At 40.9% G+C, this 17,536-nt stretch overlaps 1 protein-coding gene across 1 annotated transcript; it reads right to left on the bottom strand.

The window, feature by feature from the left end:
- Nucleotides 1–2,824: 2,824 nt before the first annotated feature.
- Nucleotides 2,825–16,884, bottom strand: LOC108674706. The gene is made up of 6 exons (XM_018162671.1): nucleotides 16,827–16,884; nucleotides 16,190–16,339; nucleotides 15,300–15,455; nucleotides 14,820–15,068; nucleotides 2,907–2,981; nucleotides 2,825–2,853 (listed from the first exon to the last, which is right to left on the bottom strand). The coding sequence occupies exons 1-6, from the start codon at nucleotides 16,882–16,884 to the stop codon at nucleotides 2,825–2,827; spliced, it is 717 nt and encodes a 238-aa protein (XP_018018160.1).
- Nucleotides 16,885–17,536: the final 652 nt, after the last annotated feature.

Genomic DNA, 17,536 nt, shown 5'->3' with positions numbered 1-17,536 from the left:
CCGGAGCTAGGTCGGTCCCCTTAACTGTGAGCGAGTTACTGTCTGATGTGCGACGTCGGTAATGGGAATAATTGGTCCTTATTTTTTTAAGAAAACGAACACGCAGTTACCGTTAAAGGAGCTCGTTACAGGAACATGATCGGGGAACTTTTTCTTCCAAGACTCGAAGAAATGAACGTGTGGTTTCGGCAAGATGGAGCCACAACACACACAGCACGAGACTCAATGAATTTGTTGCGACAACATTTCCCCGACAGCCTGATCTCTCTCAGAGGCGATCTCCAATGGCCGCAACGCTCTCCAGATTTGACTCCATGGGATTTCTCTTTATGGGGTTATTTGAAATTTCTGGTTTAAGTCGATCGACCACAGACCATAGCACACCTCAAGAACAACATTCGCGACGTCATTGCCAAAATACCGATTGATATGCTGCATAGAAAGGATAAAAAAATTTCAAAAATCTACTTCATCAGTGTATGCGCAATGGGGGCCGTCATTTATGAGATGTCATTTTCAAAACTGTATTAAAAAAAAATTTGGGATGCTGTATTCTCACATAAAAAAAATTTTTAAACAATAATTGAAGTACTTTTGTTTTTATTGACCTTTCAAATAAGTAAGTTTCTCTGGCGCACCCTGTATAATGTCTATGTATAAGATTCTGCAAGCAAAATCAATAAACCTGACAAGATGCGGCAATAATACTTAACCCTATTTATTCCTAACAAAAATAATTACAATTCACAAATATCCCAACACAGTATATAAATATCATAAAGAACACCAGTCGCATCATAAGTTACACCAGCAGTAAAGCTCAAGCTGCTTCACGACGGACAGATTAGAAAGTGACGCGTATCGAATTGTCGCGAACTGCAGGATGTTTCTCTAGATGAAAATGCTAGAAAAACCAAAAGATAACAGTAATGAAAAAAATGAGTACCAATTTAACATAACAAATATACTAATAACTGTTTGAGTGATCGAAAAAATGACAAGGAAAATAGCGCCACAAAAATTAGTGATGCTTGCGGCGCGGCTGCATTGCCTACATGTGATACTACTGACGCTGCGCTGGTGCGATCGTTGGAGCAGTCCATAACAAGTTAAGCATAACCTTCGGTAGCCCCCTCCTCCCCGCTGTTCGTGACTGTATATATGTCCCCGTGCAGCCAAAACAACTTATTGGGTTTTTGAGTATAATTTCCTTAACAGGAAACAAATATTCAATTGATTTTTTACTCCAAAGATGCAAAGTAAAAATCAGTTTAAGAAATGGAAACGACCGGATTAATTATAGTTTTTTATTTATTTTAAGACCAGCATCCGTTGCATAGTTTGAATTTATTGCTACGTGTGTTTTATAACTCACTGGTATTCAAGGCTAGTTATTTATAACTGCTACAAAATTAAAATGGATTAAATTTCTAGCAAGAAAGTGTAAGTTTAGAATGAAATAATAGATAGGAAGACTGGAAATTTGCTTGTAGATTTGAGCTATGAATTCAGGAGTGCTTTAGGTTAAGAAGTTGGAGCTAGATCTTTTTTATAAATATCATTATAATTTTCACCTCCTTTTCGACGGTTTCACCGAAATTACCATCACCTACACTTTCAATCTTTCCATTAATATTGTCTTCATATTTACGGCATCTGACTATGATTTCTACTCCACCGGTGGTGTAGCCGCCGCATCAAGAGAAATTATCGTGTTGCTTTCATCGGCGTATGAGATGGCGATGTACGCAGGCGATTGCGTATCCGCTGGCTCATAAAATCCATAGCAATACGACTCCGAAGGAATTTTGGAGCAATCCAAATGGGTGGGAATTTGGTCTGCGGGTACTATGGCGCCTGCGTCGGTCGTTTGGTATATCAAGTACTTCATATCAGTGCCTAGGTTACGGAAGCGCAAATCGATGGAACTGGAAGTGGAGGCTACGGCCGCCAGTGCCAAATCTACACAGAGAAGGCAGAGCAAATAAGCAACAGGATCACCAATAAGTTATTTTAATGCTTGAACAGATATTCATTTGGCAAACATCTAATGGGTTAGGTAGGTATTGATTCATATTTTAGTTTCAGTGTAATATTTTCATGAGATAGTATGTACTGTTGCTTTTATTATTATGCAAATGAAGCTGAATTGAAGTAATTTAGACTGTATACGTCAATAGGTCATTTGATTTCATTACCAGATTGATTTACATTAAAAAGTTTGCCAATTAATTATTGAACAATCGGAAATTCCTATGAATTGAACATGACAATTGACATGACCAGAACAATTGAGTTCTGGCAGTGATCGGGGACGCACGTAGTGTTTGCGGGTCCCAACTTTCTCACTTCTTACTATGCCGGTTTGACTTATCTCGCGAATTTTGTACCGAAACGATTTCAGTGAAAGGTTCAATGTTAGTGCAGTTCAATCAAAATTGTGCGATAATGCCTAGCTCCTTATCGAACCCGGAGGAAGTCTAGTAGCTTCTTCAAACTATCGCCAGTCATGAAAAGATCCGGTCAAATGACACGAGTTTAGATCTATGAACAAGGCACGAAATGGAAAAGAATCGGCGACAGGCCACATCAGGCCTACACTTCAGAGCCGACATCACTATGTTATGTTATGTTATGTTATGACGTTCAACGTAATAAAAAATTTCACTAGAAGAGTTCTTCGATTGTGCTTCGACCTGTTGTTTCATAAATGATTTTCTCATTTTCTTATCTTGTGTTCTTACCTTGAAATTCATTTTGTGCTACACCAGTGATGACGTTTCGGAAAGAGGTAACGAAGCAAAGTTCATATTTAGCTTCACCCTTACTGAAGCTGGGGAAGTCGCACTCTCCCTTCGGACAGAGTTTCAAATTGAAGGCATTTATAGGAGTTTCTGCATGTATGCGTATCAGCATCTCAGAGACTGAAGTTTCGGTAGCCGTTAGCCGTTTGTTTGCGTAGCTCAGAGCTTTTACTGTACCTGTTGAAACAAATCTGGTTACTTCTGAGAGATTTCTTACGTTGTAAATAAATAGTAAAAACTTAATATTACCTTTCAATTTAATATTAGTAATAATTAATATTATTAGCTTTCAATTTCGTAATATTAGCTTTCAAGACAATTTTCAGAGAAAATTGTCTTGATTTCGTGGTCAATTAGGATGACAGAACAGCAGGAAAATAAATGAGTAGGACAATGAGCGGGAAAGGTTTTCGGTAGAATGAAATTAGTAGCTATAGCAAGTACTAACTACCTTTCCAATTCTACGAAAATTTGGACAAATTTCAAAGTATTCTCCATGTAATCTTAAAAATTTTCAGTATTTATGCGCATTTTCCCGCATTTTTCACGGAATCGCCTGCCCAAGGACTTGATATCTGCGTCCAGGCCTCAATTTTTGTGTCTCACGTCATATTCATTATATGCTACTTGAGTTATTGTCATCGAGCGTTGAATTATCGTGAGATTACATGCAATTATTATTGCATGTACTTGCATAAATAATATTAGGATTACCTCAAAGAATATTTATTTTTCATACTACAAGTTGGTTATATTATTTACAATTCCTTGTCTTCAAATGCAGATGTATCCATTCAATGTTTTATTGCACATATAATTAGAGAGATTCATACGAAGAATTAAGAGTAAGATTATTTCGATAGTAAAATATGCATTACGTGAATTTTATATATGAAGACATTAAAAATACCAGATAAGTATAGAGAGAAAAAATGTTATGGGATTAATTGTTGCTTTTGGTACAAACATGATAGTATAGATATCGAGATACAAGCGAGAATATCTATAAAACAAGGGCAGGCAAAAATAGCTATAAAATTAAGACCATGAGATAAAACACATTTCATCAGTGTAAATGAAATCAAATCAAATAAACCCATTTTCTAGCGAAGTAGAACAAGTGCGATTCCGCGGGAACGGAGGAAATATTAAGTTTCTGCAACATGACATGGATTTTGCGTTCCATTTGCTTATCTTCTGGCGTGCTGTAGCGTCTGGCCACAGCCGACTTGTAGTTGAATAAGGTGTGTATCAGCCACCTAATGTACCAGCAGCTAACTAACTTACTCAGGCCCTTTCACACAGGGAGGCAAATACCGCCAGCGTCCGCCGGTATTTACCGCCGAACCTCAGCGGACAAACAAAATGTGAACTACTATTCAAACACGACGGATTTTAATGCGGCGTAGAATTTAACGCCTGACGCCCGCGTGTGTACTACTAAAACTGCGGCGGTAGATTTGCCGCAACAGTTTAGCTTGCTATGGCATTCAATGTAATCTTTCACACTAGGCGGTTTTTCAAGCCACTAGCTAGTATGGTACAGACAGTGAGGCCGTATTTAATGTGTATAGCATAGCATAGCATGAATCGCCGCAGATGATTAGGCCGACGAGGGCCTGTCTTCGAGTCTCGTCGTCTTGCATTCAAACATCGTCAAACACTGCTAAAAAATGGCCACGTACATGGCCACGTCTAGTCCAAAAATTTCGGCAACGCGCGCTCCCTAATTAAGAGCGCCCAGTCCGATTGCCCAGCGGTCGCATTCTGGAGGGAGGCTCCTCCACACTGTACATATAACAACGCATAACCGAATCAAGTCGATTCCTGAAGGCGTTCAGCGTTGTCGCCTCGGCAATCTCCGCTGGCAGGCCGTTCCACCGATCAATCACGCAAAGAGAGAAGTGCCGCCTCGCAGAAGTATTACACCTTAGTTTCTTTATTTTAAACTGATAACCCCTGGTGATCCCCTCTGTGTCTAGCGTGAATAAATTCTCATTCCGGTAATAGCTATTAGTGTATTTGTAAGTTTCTATAAGGTCGCCACGAGTTCTCCTATATGCCATACTAGGAATGTTCATCCTCTCCAGGCGCTGCTCATAAGCCACATTCTTAAATCCTGGGACGATTCGAGTTGCTCTCCTCAAAACACCTTCAATATGTTTCTTCTCTTTCTCAAGTTTGGGGGACCAGGCAACGTTGCAAACTTCAAGGTGTGGTCTAACAAGTGCCACAAATAGTGTTTTCATTGTCAAAACGTCTAGAAATTCAAATGATCTTCTAATCAGACCCAGAATACTGTTTGCCTTATTAACCTGGATTTCAATATGCTTCGAGAACCTCAGCTTACTGTCAGCGTTCACACCCAGATCTTTCTCCAGCACAGACCGCTGCAAAACGGCTACATTTTTTGAGCCATGCTCTCTCATTTCATAAGTGAACTTTTCTCTCTATTTCCAATACGGAGCACATGACACTTATCGGCGTTGTACTTAAGCTGCCATCGGTCCGCCCAATCCACTAAATTGTGCAGATCCTTCTGAAGTGCGATTCTGTCGTCTGGGAGATCTATTGCCGCGTAAACTTTGGTGTCATCAGCGTACATTTTGCAAATGGACGCACTTGAAACTACATCTAGGTCATCAATATAAGCAACGAACAAGATGGGGCCAAGGACGCTACCCTGTGGCACACCGCTCCTTACCAACGCCCAGTCTGATTGACTTCCTTTTACACAGACTCGTTGCCGTCGCCCAATTAAGAAGTTCCTGATCCACCGCAGGACTTCGCCCCTATACCGAGGGCTTCCAATTTGCTAAGAAGTCGCTCATGTGGTACAGAGTCGAACGCTTTCGCCATATCCAAGTAAACTACCTACGTCGACGTCCTTTCCATCATCTAGAGCTTTCGTCCAGTCCTCAAGACATGCCATGATGCCAATAAGTTCGATGAACACGATCGGCCAGGAACAAACCCATGCTGACAGTCCGATAAAAGATTATTCATTTGCAGGTGTTCCATTATCTTGTCACGGATCAGTGACACAAGTATTTTACAAACAACACTTGTCAGGCTTATGGGCCGGTAATTGCTTGGTTTACTCTGGTCGCTCTTCTTAAAAATGGTAGTTGCTTGTGCTTCCTTCCAGGCTGACGGTATCTTACTCTCATTAAGGGACTTTAGAAAAATTAGCGCCGAAGGCTCGGCGATTATCGGTGAAAGTTCAGTTCGGATGTAGCTTATCTGTGCCCTCTGATTTATTCGGATTGAATCTTTTCAATTTATTAAAAACTTCAGACGTACCAATATCCGTGACATGTAGCACACTAATGTTGTCCCGTCGTGCAGGAACCGTGATCCGATAATGATCTTCCTCTGTAAAGCCACTACTGAAAAACTTGTTTGAAACATTGGCTTTCTCCTGTTCAAGTATACTTGTAGAGGAAATTCATCCGGCACGGCAACAGCGGCCTATCTTCATTGGTCCGCACGCCACGTCAGCAGTTACGTAGCCAATTAGTACACGTAGGTAGCCTCACCTTGCCTCAGTCATTCATTATCTCGCTGAAACTCGTGGGAGCTCGAACGCGCACTTCTTGTTTCCACTCTCGGGTAAGCTGTAGTTACGCTTAGTTCTAACCTCAATCTGATTTCTCTTAGGCCAGATTAGTGCTCATGATAGCATTTTCCGACCAATCAACTAGGTTCTCTTGTCTGTTCCAAATATGCTAACCCTGGCTCCTCATCACATACTTTATATTTAGATACGAATAACCTTAAAATCGGTTATTGTTAACCCCCGTGCTCCTTGCTACAGATAGACCTATTGACTGGCCACCAAGGGTCTACACAACCACGAGTAACACGTACTGGCTCCACATGCACATCCACATCTTCAACCTCCTACCCTGCGGCTTTAAGCTTAAAACTCAGCCGCACCACTTGCTTCCGGGTGGAACCTTGCATCATGGTGGAACCTTGCATCCTGGTGCAACCTTGATACCCCGGCGATCTTGCTACCTCTGCTGTTCAAGGGCACCTGTCGCCTGGCCTTCTTTACTTTTCCTGCTTGATTTCTATTGTTAATCAAATGCTAAGTAAGTTACGCGTGTTTCGATTTGCATCCCGTGGCGAGGTCTGGTTGCGTTAGTGCGACTGCGGTAGATTCCTTGGCTGAACTAACCCTGGACCGTAATTGGAATTTTCCAGCTTCTCTGGACTACGGTTGGAGTAGTGGTCACGAATTCCTTTACAATGCTCTATCTCTGCCATCCTACAGATAGGCGATGCCACTTCTAGTGTTCAACTTTGCTTTGACGTAGGCGTAAAAAGCTTTCGGGTTCTGTTTCGCCTTTGAAGCAACTGACCTCTCCAGCTCCTTCACTGCTTCTCTACAAGCCTTTTTTGCCTGGTTTCGAGCTCTTGCATATAAGTAGTAGTCGTTTCCGTCACGAATTCGAAGATAAGTCCGGTATGCTTGTCTCTTCGCCTTCAATTTACTTCGGACTTTCTCATTTACCCAAATTGTTCTTTTCTTCTTTGATCCAGGCTTATTCTTTGGGATAGAAATTTCCATAGAGGTATGGATAGCTTCACACAAAATATCCCAAGCTCGACAAACGTCTACGTCCAAAATCATGCTCATCACATCCGACTCCTTCGTAAGCCTGCTAAGCTTTGCGTAGGCTCCTTTAGCATAAATGAAGCTCTTAGGACCGCTCTGAGCAGCCATCGTGTTGCAGTCTAACTGGAAAAGAGAATGATGATGACTCTTTCCCAGTGGCGCCTCATGTCTGACTTATCTAACAATGGTCCCTCATGGGCAAAAATCAATTCCAATACGTTTTGGGTCTCATTCCCTCTGGAGTGCGTTGGTTTCTGCACAAACTGAACAATGAACCAGTCTCTGACAGCCTCTTCGAACTTTGACGCCGGGTGATTGCAGTCGTTTGGTGTGCATACATCCAACCAATCAACTTCAGGATGATCAAAGTCACCACAAATCAAAACGTGCGGTCTGACCTGCGCCACAGAAAAAAGTTCATTTACTTTCGCATCATTATCAGCGCCACTATTTGAAGACCCGTATATTGCTCCCAACAGCAGCCTTTCTCTTTGTTTCATGGGAATCTCACGCCACACCGACTCCCTAGTGCCAGTCAGTTCACCGTCCAGCTGGTAGGGCTGGGCGGCTAAAGTCGCTCTAGTCCATATGGCCACCCCCCTATGACATTGCTCCACTTCCAAATTAGAAAAACAATCGTATCCATTTATACTGAGCTCAGCAGGTTGAACGTTTACTTTACAGCTCTTAGGTAGTATTTCTGATATAAAAATTTTATCAAGATGTTTACAGTCTATCATAGCTAAAAGTTCTGCACGTTCATTCAATAATGAGTCACAATTTGTATAAAAACATTTTAAAATCTCACCACCATTTAGAACTGGGATATTTTGTTCACAACCTCTCCCCTTCAATCCACCCTCACTTTTCGCCCCTCGTCCATAAAGCCTTCCCTCCCCTGACGCCTGCTTACATCCACAACTCGGCCGGCCTGATGACCCGGTCCGAGCTGCCTCCTCGACTCCTTGTTTCTTCTCTATTCTGGTCCCTTAGCATCACCAGCTTCCCCATCTCTGCCCGCTCTAAATGGGTTGCATCGTTTTTTACAAACACTAATTATAATCGGCGCTATCGCGCAGCCGTCTGGCGTCTTTGAGGACTCGGTCAACATGTGATGCGTCCTTCGCCGTGACAAGCAAGGGACGACACCTTGACTTGTCTTCACCCGTTCCTTCCTTTGACTTCAGCCTGTGACATGTCGCCATCTTAAGGGGATCGACCTAGCATTTTGAAAACTTCTACAGTTATTATCCGATTGTCATGAAACTTCACATACATACGTAAAATGTAAAAAGAAAAACATTTTGCTCAGTGGTACCATTGGAAAGAGCAGAATTCCAGCTTTCAGATGAGCACAAAAACCAAAAAACGCCAAAATTGAAAATTTTAGCTAGGTCGGTCCCCTTAAGCTGTACACCGAGCACGCGCTGGCACACATCCTCAACGAACGTAGAATCAGCTGCTACTCGATCCTTGGCGTCAGCGGCCGCACTTTCAGGAACGCCAAACCAGATCAGATTCACCTTTCTACGCTCTCTCTCTGACACTTCTTTGGAGCTTCGTCTTGCCAGCTCCGAAATGAGAACACTTTGGTTCTGTGCAGCTGCATCGCTGCCTTCTCCATCCCGTAAGACCGCATAAAATTGTCCAGATTTACAGGTTTAAAACGGAGTTCTTATTTCTGTCAATTCTTCCTTCACGGATGTAAGCTCCTTACAAGTTCTGCCTTGAAATCTGAGAACAATGCAGTACATTTCTCTTCAATAAGCTTATCAGATTTAACTGCGGCAAGCGCCGGCCTCTCACACAAACTACAGAGCCAATGTAGAGCAGTTTTCTGCGTAAAAGCGTACTCTTCCACTGTCAACCCTGCACATGATGCGCAGATATATTCATGACAATGTTCACAGATCACCATAAGGTCGTCTTCTCTTGAGAAATTTTCTCTACAGTACTCGCATATTTCATGCACGGCTTTGTTCCCGTTGACTTCCATCGAAATGGTACTGGTGCCAGCCTTTGACCGCGCTCCACAAGGGGCCTTTCTCCTCGGTTTCCTGTCTCCAACTCCAACCATCGTTACAATTTCGGTTCAAAAAGCGCAGTTACAAGACCGTCTCGAATACACAGGTCTGATACTTGTTAAAACGTACATTTCTAATACAACAAACTTATAAAACTTGATTAGTGCGTACGTTTCTTCTAGTGAGGTCAAATCGCCCTAGCCGACACGCCATGACGCATGCGTGACGTAGACACCACGCAATCCACGCGCAGATAGGATCGAGCTTCGGGCAAAATAATAATAAACAGCACTGCAAGACTGATCGATTATAGACTGATATTGTAACATAAACTTCAAGATATATATTGATAACTATATATTTCCATAAAGTGATAAATTAACGATATATTTCCATAAACCTATATAATTTGTTTCCATTATTTTCACATAAAGATATATTGTTGCATAAACATAAATATTGTTGCTTGAAGATAGACTGGTGTGCATAAAACAGCACTGCAAGTCTGATAGATTCTAGCATTAAAAACCGCCTCGTGTGAACGATAACACAGCGGTGAATACCTCCGTGTTTTTTTGACGCTGGCGGTATTTGCCGCCCTGTGTGAAAGGGGCTGTTATTAAAGTCATTTTTGTGTTTTCTTGGACTAAAAAATATAATAGTCGAAAGATACCCGAAATAAGCGCCTAACTGGCTGCCCCAATCACACTGAGGTCTTAGGTGCATGCGGCTGCCTGACTACAGGTGCACGCACGAGGTCCTGGCAAGACGTGCGTCTTGTAGCGGGGAGCGCTGCGTTGCCTTTATATTTACCCTCTGGCTTCTGCCTGTGGGCCTTACCATAAGAGGTTCACACTAAGCAGTTTACAATGGTCTTATGAGTGCTGAGTATATATTATTGCATGAGATACCTTTTCCTTAATTGGAATTTATGGGAGCCTCTGAAGACTGGTTCAATGCGGCAATCAGTTAAGTTCCTTGAACTGTTATGCATACCAGTTCAAGGAACTTAACAGAATTATGTTTTCATGTTCAAAATTGGGCGTCTTGAAAAAAATCAAGATTTCTTAATGGCTGAAGGGCTACAGAACGGGGCCAACAAAGTGGAGACCACACCGGGGGTGGAGAGCACCACTCCAGGGCAGAAAGCCCCACTCCAGGGCAGAAAGCCCCACTCCAGGGCAGATAGCCCCACTCCAGGGCAGATAGCCCCACTCCAGGTAAACTTCACTTTAGCTGGTCGTACCATGGCATCCGCCGGCTCAACGCCTCGGAGCGGGACAGCACGGCATTTTCAAAGTTCGAGAAAGATAGTTCCAGAATCTAGAAAGATGACGTAGCAGCCGGCCGAAGCCGGCTACTGTCACCGGAGCTCAGCACAAGGAACCTCTTGCCTCAACGGTTAGAACAGAACTCTCCCGCATGAGAGACTAATCTTTATTAGGTGATCTTTTGGGGTGCTGGGACTAAAATTCGCAATGTAAACCAGCATAATGGAACCATCAAACGAGAGATAAAGTTCACTTGGCTGATAATTTACAGAATAATGCATTTTAGCATTCTTCATTCTCAGTTGAGACGAAAATTTCAGTCTTTTCCATTTCCCAATGACCATGGTTCAGATTGAAACCCCGCTCCATATAGATACGAAGATACTGCCGAAGAAAAGTGTATATATTTTCATCTGAAAATTTATCACGAAATCAGCGGCTCCCCGAGCAGATTTCCCATTATAATGCAGCCGATAAGCATGTTCAAGGCGCGTTACCTACAAAATTAAGAGTTTCCTGCCGTCATAGTCATGATGGCGAGAACTTCGACGAAGCGTCCTTTCTTGTCCGAAGTCGCGCACTTCTTCAATTGCACTCGATCAGAGGTGGCAGTAGCGCGCTACATTTTCAGTAGCGGTAGCGGTAGCGGCTCTACATTTAAGGCAATGTAGCGGTAGCTGTAGCGCCCGCTACATATTTAAGTAGCGATACGAGGTTTTGCCGCTACAGCGCTACCGCTACATTTATAGATAAAGCCTTTAGATTTTACTTAAGGGGACCGGCTACCCTCCAACAAAACTTTTTTGTTTACAGACGGATCGTTTTGAAACTTGGTACACATATGTAAAACAGAAATCTAAGACCTTTTTGTTCATGTAAATTTAAAAAAAAATTGAAAGAAAACATGGAATTAATAGAAAACGGCACAAAAGGGGTACTCTAAAAAGTTTATAACTTTTGCAAATCACATGCTACAATGTCGAGACACATTTCATTCGATTTGTAACAACAATATCTAGCGACTGTAGAGCCCCGATTTTTTATTTTCCTCGTCGTTTTTTTTCACGTTCTTCCCATTTTTTCACATTTTTCCCCCCCACCTTCCTCCTTCTCCCATATATAAGTCAAACCATGCACATATTAAAAAAGGCTTCTAGAGTCGCTAGGTATTGTTTTTACAAACCGAATGGTATGTCTCTCATTGCCGTAGCTTGAAACCTGTTGGAGTTATAATTTTTTTAAGATGGCGTTTTTTTGATTTTTAAATTGTTCAGGGGAGCCAAATAAAGTAAGATTCATTGAAAACAGAAGAATATGCCCAAAAAGTCTTGATATTGTAGCCCAAGCTTTCCCATTGCCAATTATTTGCATTCAAGGTACCAGCACGCTGTAGCGGTAGCGCCCGTTACAATCTAGTGGGTGTAGCGGTAGCGGTAGCGCCCGCTACATTTAGAGCATGTAGCGGTAGCGGTAGCGCCGCTACATTTCCAAGTAGCGCTGCCCAGCTCTGCCCTCGATCACTATCAACGAAGCGGAAAGTTTCATATTTCAAGCTCGACCGCCTGCTCATCTTACAACAATTTTAGGAATAATAACTCGGCATGATACCGAGCTTAAAAGTAACGACATGTAACGAAGAACGATGTGCCACACATAGCAGGGGTCGCTATATGTAAACGTACGTACGTACAAAGGGAACGAGAGGAGAGGATGTTTCATGTGCAATTGGGGTGAGAAACAGACTTGAGTTTCCTCATGGTGGAATGTAAGGCGTGTGAGAGCCAGGTACGTGATTCTATTAGAGGAGGGAAGGCAGAGTAATGGATTGGGGTGCTAGAGAACAAATAGCAGTAGATTTTGAACTATCGTGGATTTGTCTAAGTAACAAATGTGGCTCTGTTTGAAAGTGTAAAGAGATATGTGGCGAGCGCTTGGAGCCTTAGAATTGATTAAAATGTCGAAAGTAGAGTCCTAGCGGACTCTAGGAAAAAGGAAAGGAAAACAACATAAAAAATATATATTAATTATAGCGAGTGTCTGTGCTTCTGCTCCTGTTTTTAGGATGTAGGCCCATTTTTTAATTGGATTTATGTTATCGCAGTGAATATCTTTTTAATCGAAAATGTTTAGATTTCTTATAAGGAGAAGCGATTTTTTTAATAAACGGGTGCCGGTGGCGGGCTTATTTAAAGGGCTGACTGGTGGTCAACTCTCATCTCAATTCCATTATCAAACTATTATACTCAAAAACCGCAATTGAGCTTTTGATAGTTCTGACTGTGGAAAAATTCTCAACTTGGGTCGTAGTTTGCACAAGCTCTGAATTGTTTGCTAGTGTTCGTGCGCTCTGGGTTCTAATTTTTAATCCATCACGACAGCAGGATCGATTTGTAGAAATGAGGGTTTAGAATTCGATTGGTGAAAGAATTCAACGAAATAATTAGAATTCTACAGTCAATAGGCGTTTCGGGGTGAGGTTTTAAATTTACACTAGATCGGTTGTCATCAGCGCCGTTCCGCAATTTTGACACGGAACAGTAAGGATGCAAAGCTAACCTGTAAGTTACATATTTACTCGTTTTCCGTTAATGTTTACCTCATTCCATTGCATAATCAGGTTTCCTACAGAAGCTAGTTGGACTTTCGACAAAATACGGTTATTTTCGAAAAAATAAAATTAACATGAAAGGATTGAATTCTGAAATTGCCCCAAAGGCCAGTGAGTGGTCACTTCTTTCCGCGGGAATTTCGAAAGTAATAATAGTACAGCCAAGGTAGGCAGTATAGTTTCAGACCCTTGTAAACTTTCTAGTTACGTATCGTGAAATGGTCACTAGCAAGGTATTCTGGATGTTGAAGAGTGTACGCATGGGGAAGCAGGAGTGGAACGGGAATAGTTTCATAGTTTAGAGTAGACTAATTACAGTGAAGGATTAATGCGAAACTCAAAATGTTAGACTCTGGGCTAAAGCCATGACTTAGATAATCAAAAAATAGTAGGAGTAGGTACGAGAGATAAGCAGAAGAAAACATAACAAATAGCAAGCTGTACATATAATGCCACATCAAAGCAAAATTTTCTCATACGTATATTGGAGTAATTTAATTATTTCACTTCAACTGCAAGCCAGCGTAGAGAAACGATGAATCTCAGCATTAATTCTAACGGTACATACACACACTAACATAGAAATGTTGCTATGGATATAATTAGAGTCTTTCATACTGTAGAAATGGAACTTCCATTTTAGTCATTATTGAAGCCATTATTGAATGGTTCTGTCATTTTTGAAGCCACTGTTGAACGATACTGACTGTCCATCAATGACAGTAGCGAATGAAAAGAGGCAATGCAAGCATTAAATTTGAATACATGAGTAACTGCTTTACTGATTGTTGATTCAAAATTAGATGAGTTACCATCGATTTCTGATGATAGCGAATTTCTTCCATGAAGAATAATCTTTTCGTTGTTGAAGTTGTGAATGTTATATTCATGAGTTAAGGTCGGTTATTTGGTAGCGTATGAGTGGAAAGTAAACGTACGTTCCGACATCCTGACATCCGTTACCTGAAGACTCACTTTACCATACATCACAATTATATAAAAGGACACTGCCGAAATATGTAAGGTTCAGCAGATCGGGGAAGATGATTCCACCGTTACTGCTGTGTTTTGCTCGTGCCGAGGGTGACGAGATATGATTAATAATAGGAAAATACAATCAATTCATTCAAAACAGGTTATTAATTTTGTCTATCAATTTTACCTTCTATTTCTGATCGTTAATGTGGACACATTAATTACCGCAAGGAGACAGCAAAATAATTACTTAATTGCTACATTAAATAGTTAGGTTACATTAAATGCCGTATTAGTTCTCGCCAGCTTTGGCGTTGATTCAATTAATATGGCATTTAATACCAAAATTAACTTCTTTTTATCTTAAACATACATGTATGTAGCTATAAGTACTTACCGTCTTTCATTGATCTGAGCATCACTTTGGCTGCGATAAGTATCCGTTTTTCAAGCCGCTTTCTATGTATTATAAAATTTTTGTTCATTTGTCAACAAGATTATGAATGAACATACTTGTTGAGGTAGCAACAGGCTCCGGTATCGGTAGTGTCAAGCAGACAGTAATGGCTGGACTATTGCCCACTTGATCTGCACACATCGTGACTGTTTTGTCTGCTTCCTCTTTTTTCACATAACAAATGGAGTGTGGCGACGTCTCGTCTGAAGGGCTTGAGTCGGGGCAGGTGGCAACCGTCAGTAGCCAAGTTTCCAAACTGAGTCGCACGAAATCAGTTTCATAGCAGCCGAGATGAAATACAGTGTCTGAAATTATTGTAATAAAGTGAAAATATAAAGATGACTTGAAATTAAGGAATTAATTAAGTAAGTTACTGAGTTCTTTGAAATATGAGCAAAAGTTGATGTTTACTGTTAGTAAAATTACTATTTAGTATATGCATGAATGAAAAAGTATAAAAAATAAGCTCCTCTTCAATCAAGAAAAGTTTAATTTCTCGCAGTGGATATTAGGTGTCTCTAATTTCAATAACTTACAGGTCATCGAATAAGTTACTGTTCCTCTCTCTATCGTGCCGGCATTCGCGTCAACAATGAGCTCATATTTTCTTTCAGTCTTGGAAGGCAGAAAATCTTCATCCCAGGTAAATATTGCACAGTTTGTTTCAGTGTCGTCCGGCGTACCAGGGTATTCTGCAGGAACAACAAGCAGCCTGGGTATGAACGCAACCTTAGCGTAAATATCAAATAAATCAATCAAGTCTTGACTTGACCTAATAATGGTTATGCTAAGTCGATTTTTTGTGTGTGTTTATATTCTTATTATCCTTTGAGTGTTCGAGTGCTATACACTGCAGACTGAAAACCTGAATTTCACGACACTGTTGAAAGTTAGTTAGAACAGATGAATATTTGTGAAGCTGGAATTTGTAACCAGATTTGGGTCGCTGATTATGCAACGCTCTTATATTCACCAATATCCCACGATTTTTGAAATTCCGTTATTAGCCACCATTTCTGTCTGCTTTACATGTGGTGTTGATGACTGTTATTTTTAAGTTAACTGCAATGCAGCTTAATATGTGTATAATATCAATTGAAGGCATTGACAGAATAGTCATTTAAGTAAAGTTCTTTGTCAATTGTAAGACAGTAAGATTGACGGTCTTCCATGATCAGTAATTTACGCGATGTATATTATTTCCGTATTCAATAATTAGGGCAAGACAATGAATACCAAAGATAAGTGTTCATTCATTATTTTACCATCACTTATATATGTTTCGATAAGTATTTCAGTTGGTTTCAAGCATTCTTCTGAAATCTAACCTTATTTTTGGACGATCTGAACGCCCCCATAGTAACTTCTTAATCGCATAATCCCAATTCCTGCACTGGAAATAAGAATGAATGCAAAGGCTACTTACGTTTTTGCCCCACCGGTGGTGGTGATGATACCACAAGATCGACGCTTGCTCCGCCATCAATATCATTCTCTCTACACACTTTTAACGTAGTTTTGGGCGTTGCATCGTATGTCCAATCCATCTTCGTGATGTCGAAGTCAATAACGGTGTCTGTGTAAGACATTATGAGTTACACTTTCAAATTCAGAGCATCAGGGTAAATGATTTCACTATTAATTTTCAACACACTATTAAACTTGATACTAGATTTGAATAAGATTTTACTTTTCATTGAGACATAAATTGATATTTTTATTTTCGTGAATGGTGTAACCTATTCTAATTTTCAAAAACCCAACTTCTAAGATACTCAATGACGTAACATAAAAGTCTTATTTGAAGAGTTTCCACGTAACTAAGAACATCGGGCAACACAAGCATTAATTCCAATGGATAGTGTAAAAGAATTGAACGTACCGAACGCTGCAGTGTTATTTCAGGCCATAATAATAAACAGTAGAGCGTTATTACTCAATAAATAAGATGCACAGCTGTGAATAATATAAATCATCACTCGAGGTATCGCATCTGTAACGTCAACGCCACTTGCTTAAAGGAACAACACCACTCACAAGGTAATGCTGCAACATCACTGTACCTGTCACACCACTCACCATCGGCTGCAGCAACAGCACTGAACACACGACAACACTCATTATCTTCACTCAAATTCTGCAACAGCGCAAATGCACCGTACCAGTAACAGTCTATACCGCAGCAGCATGATGAATAATGTAAGGCAACACACAACCAAATAATTGTACGATGTTGAGATTTGGTAGTGGACGAAGCGATATTGAATCGTAATTAAGTATGGCCTGAGGGTGGTTCGGTTGTAGTGGGATCCGAGGATATTATAGAGGAACAGCGTAAACGATTATATAATATACTTTTAGGATTATAGTTCGACTTACAGTTTATGATAATCTAAGTTCATATGTTGGAGTTTTAACATTGATGTCTTCGGCGTCCAGTTGAAATGAATAAGTCTAGAGTATATCCGTGGGGCGTTCTCCACTCAGACGTTGAGTTAGCGTTACTGTGCTGTTTGACATGGACAGGAGCAATGGGGTATACCGACAGCGGTCCTCGCCCAAGACTGAAGTTAATCGCTTGAGACAGAGCTTATATAGCTTCGCTATTTGACGTCACCAAGGGCGTGACTTAATAAACAAGGAAGGCAAATACAAGGAAATGCTTATGAACATATCGCAGTGAAGGAGATTATCTTTCAACAAGGAAAACATCAATCAGGAAATATCCAGGGACGAATGATATCAACATTGTCACCCGACATAATCAATCTCC

Source organism: Hyalella azteca, unplaced genomic scaffold (genome assembly GCF_000764305.2).
Source record: "Hyalella azteca isolate HAZT.00-mixed unplaced genomic scaffold, Hazt_2.0.2 contig17851, whole genome shotgun sequence".
In the NCBI taxonomy this organism is placed as follows: domain Eukaryota; kingdom Metazoa; phylum Arthropoda; class Malacostraca; order Amphipoda; family Hyalellidae; genus Hyalella; species Hyalella azteca.
Note: the sequence above shows the minus strand (reverse complement) of the source record. Positions and strands in the feature narration are given on the sequence as shown.

What these genes read in the sequence shown, in the direction of transcription:
- LOC108674706 (XM_018162671.1), bottom strand. Translation starts at nt 16,884, where the DNA reads ATGAGTGTTGTCGTGTGTTCAGTGCTGTTGCTGCAGCCGATGGTGAGT. An exon ending in GATGGTGAGTGGTGTGACAG is followed by an intron (nt 16,340 to 16,826) that starts GTACAGTGATGT and finishes TGTCTTACACAG; the next exon opens with ACACCGTTATTGACTTCGAC. An exon ending in ACCACCGGTGGGGCAAAAAC is followed by an intron (nt 15,456 to 16,189) that starts GTAAGTAGCCTT and finishes TTGTTCCTGCAG; the next exon opens with AATACCCTGGTACGCCGGAC.